This window comes from Antennarius striatus, chromosome 12, assembly GCF_040054535.1.
Source record: "Antennarius striatus isolate MH-2024 chromosome 12, ASM4005453v1, whole genome shotgun sequence".
Lineage (NCBI taxonomy): Eukaryota > Metazoa > Chordata > Actinopteri > Lophiiformes > Antennariidae > Antennarius > Antennarius striatus.
In genome coordinates this window covers 15673375-15681141 of record NC_090787.1, presented here as the reverse complement: position 1 = coordinate 15681141, position 7767 = coordinate 15673375, and the positions used below count along the sequence as shown (strand labels likewise).

The 7767-nt window shown below is 42.0% G+C and overlaps 1 protein-coding gene across 1 annotated transcript; it reads right to left on the bottom strand.

Annotated features, from left to right (window-relative positions):
* Positions 1-2689: 2689 nt before the first annotated feature.
* On the bottom strand, positions 2690-7079 carry LOC137605282 (gap junction alpha-8 protein-like). Its single transcript, XM_068329838.1, has 2 exons — positions 6936-7079; positions 2690-6451 (listed from the first exon to the last, which is right to left on the bottom strand). The coding sequence occupies exon 2, from the start codon at positions 6434-6436 to the stop codon at positions 5183-5185; it is 1254 nt and encodes a 417-aa protein (XP_068185939.1). The 5' UTR covers positions 6437-6451; positions 6936-7079; the 3' UTR covers positions 2690-5182.
* Between the last annotated feature and the right edge of the window lie 688 nt (positions 7080-7767).

Genomic DNA, 7767 nt, shown 5'->3' with positions numbered 1-7767 from the left:
TCTGTTGGGGGGGAGGGTGTTCCACAAGGTAGGGGTTGCTATGGCAAATTCAGAATATGATATAATCCAGGTCATGTAACATATCAGAAAGATGATCCTGCTGATGCTAAATGTTTAGACAATTACTTTTTTTCCTGCAAAAGTAGTGAGAGTAGTGAAAGCAAAAGTAGTGAAAGCCATCATGTTAATAAGAGTTCACAATGTGGTCTACACAGCAAGCGTGCTATATGATAGATGACTATTTATTAAAGCATCATCAGATAAATGTTTTCTGAGGCGCACAAGCATGGAACGAGATGGACAGTCATTACAAAGAACCACAGACTTAAAGAACAAATGTTCAGTCTTTAGCTGTACATGACAGTAAAAAAGAGAAAATATATCAAAACAATGACTGATATCATGCTTCTGTGTATGACATCACAGCCTGCATGTGTGGGAAGAGTTAAGATTAAAACTGTCCAGCTGCTAACATCCCCTCCAGAAATGGGCTCCATACAAGAAGTGATGATGATGATGATGATGATGATGATGATGATGATGATGATGATGATGATGGTAGTCTAAGGCCTCATCAGTCAAGCATGTTGTGAGTCAGTTGTTTGTTGAAGACAATGCAGTGCAGGGACTTCGCTCACTCAGTTTTTATGCTGTTTGGTGAGCCAATTGTTTTCTTCACTAAATCAAATGAAGTAAAGTATTCCTCTGGTAGACACAAGAAAAAGTTGCAACAACTGAGAACAAGCCAGACCTGAAAACAGAGTGTGCATTAAACTGAGGGGGGAAAGTCCTTGACCGCTCTTAGACCATGCAGTTTGTCATTAGGAATAAAAGGAGGTCACTGTTGCAGATATTTTGTGGTTTATTATGAACCTCTTAGCCATTTTGCTTTGGTCGGCTGCCTCTGCTTTCAAATCCTGGGGATGTTTCTCTGCTAGTCTGGAAAAACTTCTGCCCTCAGATTGACACCGAAATACAGCTTTGAAATACATTTAAATGTTAGTATGCTTAACTGAAGGGTTGAACTCCATTAACAAGATGCCACAAGAAGAAAGGAGTGAAAAAGAGCCCTACAGTCAGAAATATTCTCAAAAATATTCTCTATATTCTCTTTTTTCTCTAAATAAAACATTTATTGCTTTGCCGCTGTGATCTGCTCCTCTAGTTGATGCCTGGTGAGAAGAGACGAATAATCAAAGCTTTTACAACACTGCCCCTCAGTGGAGATGTAGTCGTGATACTTTCAGCCCTTCCTTGCTTGTTAACAGTTCCAGTTCTGCTGAGGGAAGCCTTACTTTTCTCCCGTTTCACATAAATAGAACACTGTCAATGTTTTTAGACCTCCTCCCCAAATATAACCGTCTGAAACCTAATGGTTTGTCTTGATGGTTGTCTGGAGTTTAAAGTGGTTTCCTTCCACTCATCTACATTTCAGATGAGTGGTCCATTGGGAATCTATTGAAGTACCATTTACTGCAACCTGCCTTTTCTGCTTGAGAGAACACATACCTCAGTATGACAGTTCTTTTCCTCCTTTCCAGTGAATCCTAATCTGTTGAGGTATTTACTCAGTAGTGTGAATAATCTACATTTAATGTTTAGACATAATCAATCATATAATCAACCAAGTCAAATATTGTGATGTTTTCTCAGATAATTGTTTGCTCAGTCATTTGATCATTTACTATTCATGATAGTTTTAAAGGCTCTTTAACTGTTAAACTAGTATAATGTAGTCAGAACACTTAAACCTATGGTTCTGCATATTCAAAATCTTGAGTCTTCGATGAATGGACTTCCTCTTGGTGAAACCTGATGCATTTAATGATTCATTTCATTCTGTCTGTTCAATAAACCTTGTGATTTTCTGAAATCTACCATCTATGTTTTGTCTCATTTCTGGAATAAATGAACAAGCTGTCCGGGCCTCTGAGAGAATGGAGACTTCTGGTCTCTTCATGCATGGCAAATCCAAATTCTAACAAGGCATCATTAATATGGCTGCCTTCAGGGATCTGTTTACGTAAGGGGGGGACAAAAACACCTCTTTGTCCAGATCCACTCCAGACTGCAGTAGCACTGTTTTTAGTACATATTTGACTCGTCAACCGAGGTTCATAAAAACCCATCAAGTAGTTAGTGTTTGTCAGATACCAGGAGCTGGTGCTGCTGGGACACAAACTGGGACTTAATCAACCCCAGCTGGGTCACCTGTGTGAGGCTGTGGGGTGATGAAAACCCCCAATGTCCAAAATAAAACTGAAAAACTTCTGGGTCCAGATCACTTTGAATGGGTTGTTCCACAGACGGCCAACTCAAGTACCAAGTTTCATCAAATCCTGTTAGATGTTTTAAACGTTTCAAAGTGATACAGTGAAAAAAGAGGTGAAAACGTTTAATGGTTGTGTTGTTATATACTCAACTCTAACAACAAATAATAAACATAAAATTTTACAGATAAAATACAAAAATAATAATAATAATTTTTATTATCATTATTATTGTTGTTGTTATATTAAAATTATTAAATTGTTAAAATTATTATCACATTTAAAATACTGCATTCCTTGAAGATCTGCCAAACTTGTGGCATCATTGTGATCCATATTCTAGGGGGTTTCATGTGTATGTGTGTGTGTGTGGGGGGGGTGTATGCATGTGTGCATGTGTGTATGTGTGCTTGGGAGTCACGGACACAACACCTCTTGACCACGTGTGACTCTTTATTACATTGGTTCCATTCCAAAAGAAGATACTGTCACACATCTATCAGCAAAGAAGACTACAAGTTAGTAAAAAGTTTTTGTCTTTCCAAAGATTAATCACGTCTTCTTATAAACATACAGGCAATGCAACAGTCTTAAAATACAAAAAAAAAAAAAAACACATTACCAGTCATATCGATGTACACAAGGACCAGCATCATACTTTGACCGTAACACTGTTATGGTCGATACATGTTCAGTTAATTTGGTGTTTTATTGAAGGCTCTCAGATTCCACAGCATTGGATTATGATGGCTGATGGGATGGCTGGGGGTCACAAAGGGGTCAAAGCTGCCTTCTCTCTCTGAGTGTCTCTTGATCATATCCCCAAAACCAACACTGTGAGGTGTGTGTGGGTTCAAAGGCACATTTATGAGTTTAAGCCTGCACTCTGTGAGTGTGTTCTGCTAACATTGTGCTTAATGCTCTATGATCTTGCTAATAGTTTAAATCCATTTCTGTGTGAGGTGTGCGTGTTTGCATTCGTGTATCTTTGTGTGTGTGTGTGTGTGTGTGTGTGTGTGTGTGTGTGTGTGTGTGTGTGTGTGTGTGTGTGTGTGTGTGTGTGTGTGTGTGTTCATGTATAGGTAGGCGTGTTAGTGGGTGGGTGTATGTGAGGGGGGCATACAGAAATAACACAAGTTTAAAAAAAGCCAATAAAACATGTCGTTCACATACATCCCAGAGCATTAGTATGCACCTGCTACAATCTTCCAAACATTTGAGAATTTACATTTACAGATAAGGCACAGGAAATCAGACAGTGTGAGCTGCTTGGACAAACAAGCCCTAGAATGTGAGAAGATTTGTGACAATTCTAATGCTTACTTACATTGTTTTTAATTCTAGTGATTCCCAATCCAACTGGTCTTTATTTAGATGAATGCATAAGGCAGTCCGGGCACTTTCCCTTTACTCCCTTGTGTTTGTGAGATTAGATCAACATCAAAATCATAATTATAATTTGTATCAAACAGTCACAAACAGCTGTTCTGCACATTATGTACACTACCAGACGTGGGATAGGGTATTATGTACAGGGGGAGTCGCACCTAGTTGTTTGTTTGTCTCTGGATTGGAAAGCATGTCATGAGTATTGTGTTTTCTTGTTAACATTATATCGTCGCATAAAATCAAGTACAAAAATTTTTTGTCACAGTTGGTCAAGGATGCATGTTTTCATTGATGAGCACGGTTTCTTTTATTGTCTCGGTTCCAACAATGCTATGTGCTGATGGTGCATGATCTTTATCGCCCGGACGCTTGTTTGTACAGCACGAAAAGAGAGGATTTGGCCCGAGGTCGCTGTTATAGTTCATTCTCTAATTCTCTAAAAGTGAGCCCTGCTCTCTATCACAGACAACTAATGTCACATTTCTACTTCAAGCCTACAAAACATGAATGTAAAATGCAGAGAATCACATTGAAAAAGACATTCAAGACGTTGTGGTCTTTTTTTTTTGTTTTTCTTTTTCCTCACTCACTCAGCTCTGGTTGTGCTACATGATATATATAAACATGAAAAGGAGAGAAATGCTCTGAAGTTGATGCACACCTCTCATCACTTGAAAGAATCCTGTGTAAATTGAAGCATAGATGAGGTCTTATGAGGGTTGCACAGTTTAAACCTCAGAATGTGCAAAAAAGGTATGCTCTTCTCAACCTGAAAATGGACTTTTAAACTTCCTCACAAAGAGCTTCATACCTTTAAAAGTACGGGCACTTAATTGTGTGATTTGTGTATGTGAGAGTATGTGAGAGCCTCTCACAAGCACCGTGTGTAGCCACATTCAGCATTTACAGCATGTCGCTGTTTGCATGGGAATAAAAGTCAGTGCCTAGCTACAGCAAATTTACTGATTCGCAGACACACAAGAATATTATAGCTCTCATTCCCCTATGTTGTCAAACCCCATGTAAAAGACCTAATTCTCCATTAAAACTCTTTCAATAGAAAAAGATGCTTCTAAAAATCGACATAGATTTTCATCAAGTATAAACATTTACCCTCTGAATGTGTCCTTTTCCACATTTTTTAAAATATAAGAACACACTTGATAAAAAAAAACCTACTCGTCCCCTCTTTAACCAGTATTTTTTATATTTCACATATTTTGTTGTAGAATTGTTTTAAGCGTTCAAATCTATCCCTGTTGACTTTCCATCCCTTGGTTTTTGACCTGCCTGTTCAAGAGTTGTCTTGAGTTAGAAGTGTGTGTGTGTGTGTGTGTGTGTGTGTGTGTGTGTGTGTGTGTGTGTGTGTGTGTGTGTGTGTGTGTGTGTGTGTCTGCGTGTGTGCGTGTGCGTGTGTGAGTGTGTGTGCGTGTGTTAGTGCATGTGTGCTTGCGTATGTGTGTGTTCTCTGTCTTGTGTTGAACATTAGGTTTGTGCAGATGTGTGTGTGCTCTGGCTCAGGTTCATACGGTGAGATCGTCTGACCTGGCCCTGCTGCTGGCTTTGCTCATTCTGCTCAGTGGTCTGGTGTCTTCTATCGTTCCTGCATCCGCTGTAGTCGTGCCCTCCCTATTCATCACCTCCTCTACCTCCACGTCCTCATCCCCAGCACCTTCCAGCTTCTCTGCTTCCACTTCTGCTGGCTGCACCTCCTGAGCCCCCTCCTCACGTAATGTCACCCCTCCTGTCTCAGTGGTCTGGGCATAGGAGGGCAGAGTCTCATCATACACCTTAGAGATGTTCCCCAAGGGAAGCACCTCATCCGTCTTTTCCACTAGTCCCTGAAAGGGTGGGGCCCCTCTTCCAGCCTCCATACCCACCTCAGCAAGTGGGTACAGGTGAGTTATGGGGGGAGCTTTTTCCTCCTCCAGTAGCCTGTAACCCCTTGCCCTCTGCAGGGAGGGCACGGCTAGGGAAGGCAGGCTCTTCCCTTGGGGCGGCAGAGGCGCCGTGGCCTCTCCTTGGACCTGGGCTGGAGCTGGCTTGCGAAAGACGAAGCGAATCTTCTTCAGGCCCAGGTGACTGATCTCCACAAAGTTAAGAAAGAGAGAAACGCAGGCTACAGCCAACATGAAGATGATGAAGACAGTCTTCTCTGTGGGGCGAGACACAAAGCAGTCCACGGTGTTGGGGCAGGGCCAGCGGCTGCATTTGTACAGCGGCAGGATGCGGAAGCCATACAGGAAGTACTGGCCCACCACGAAGCCCACCTCAAACAGTGTCTTGAAGATGATGTGGCAGATGTAGGTCCTTAACAGGGTGCCCTCCAGTCTGAACTTCTTGCTTCCCTTTGTGCTGGTCTCCTTAGTGGTGCGGACACTTCCCTGGTCGGGTGCCATGGGGAGACGCTCCTCACTCAGCTCCTGCTGCCGGCTGAGCTCTGCCTCCTCGCGTTCCTTACGTTTCTCCTCCATGTGAACATGGTGCACAGCATGACCCACGTATACCAAAGATGGCGTGGACACAAAGATGATTTGCAGCACCCAAAGGCGGATGTGGGAGATGGGAAAGGCCTCGTCATAGCACACATTCTCACATCCAGGTTGCTGTGTGTTGCAGACATAGTCAGACTGCTCATCACCCCACACAAACTCTGCCGCTGTGCCCAGGATGAGGATACGGAAAATGAAGAGCACTGTGAGCCACACCCGGCCGATCACCGTAGAGTGCTCGTTAACTTCCTCTAAAATATTACCTAGAAAGCTCCAGTCACCCATGATCGGTCCGTAGCACTACACAATTAAGGGTGGGGTAGGAATGGGCATAGAAGGTACAGACAGACAGGAAGGGTGGGGTAGGCAGGACAGACAGGGGAAGGGGAATAGGGTACCAAATGTAAGAAATGCAGAATGGCTAAACTCAAAAATCCAAACTAAGTCATAATTTGCATTTTTAAAACCTTAATAATTTAAAATATCTAAAGCGTGACATGGAGTCTATTACAAAAACATTCAAAATCAGGAGTTAATTATGAAAATACAATAATTAACAATGAATTATTGCCTTTTAGAAGGCTGCGTGTCAACGTGAACAGCATTGTCCAGACTAATAACATTACATATAGTCCGAACTCAAAGCTTTCTTGCTCTAGCTCTTTGGAAAATACCAAACTGTTACTTCTGTTGAAAATGCCTTAAAAGATACGAATATTTGGCAGATAGTCTGCTCTTCTGTAAGGCATAATATGAGCTAAAAGTAATCAAATGGGCAACTTGCCACAGCTGCGGCTCCGGCGAGGTTGAGTCCTGTCCCGTTCTCTTGGCACCCGGCAGGGAAAAGTGAACTTTTTTCTGCCCTCTAGCCCACCTAAAGCCCCGTCCTTGTCGCCCCACTGAGCAGATGTGAATGAATCTGCTCTGATGGTTGGTTTTTAGTTTGCTGCAATATTTAAGCTTGGAGCCAGACGGCCTTTATTTGCTGGGCGACGTGTGGTGACGCAGGAGACAATAGGATCAACAGAGCCAGAGCGAGGATGTAAGGGAGCAGGCCTCAGGCTCCCACACCAACATGGACACTGAACCGCCGGGGCACCGAGTCCACAGCAGAGCTCCACGCATGCAACTTCCTCACACATACTGTATATCCTCCATGTGGAAGCGCACAGTAGATGAAATAACAAGAGCAGCGTGTGTGCCTCCAGCTGCCGTGACCACCATTAGAGCAATGATTGACAAGCTAACTCTAAGCTAGAGTTTATGTCCTAACACATTAACACTGGACACTCATACTATGTAAGGGGCAGCAGAATGTCAACCGCGAGGCTGAAAAAACAATTCTGTTGAAAAGGATTGGAAATAATTTCCCGATTTAATTTTGCAGTGCTTCATTTCATATTTAATTTAATTCTCTGAAATGAATGCTGCTTCTGCCATTGTACATTTTTTGTACTAAAAAAAAAAATCCAGTAAAAAAAAATGTCTTTCAGTGATAAGACATTTAGTGAATGGAATAAAAGATCAATCCTACTGTTTTTCCGGGCTTTAAGACATTGTTAGCAACTCATAAAAAAGTTATATACATTTTTTTATATGATCTCTTCTTTTCCTTG

What these genes read in the sequence shown, in the direction of transcription:
- LOC137605282 (XM_068329838.1), bottom strand. Translation starts at nt 6,436, where the DNA reads ATGGGTGACTGGAGCTTTCTAGGTAATATTTTAGAGGAAGTTAACGAG.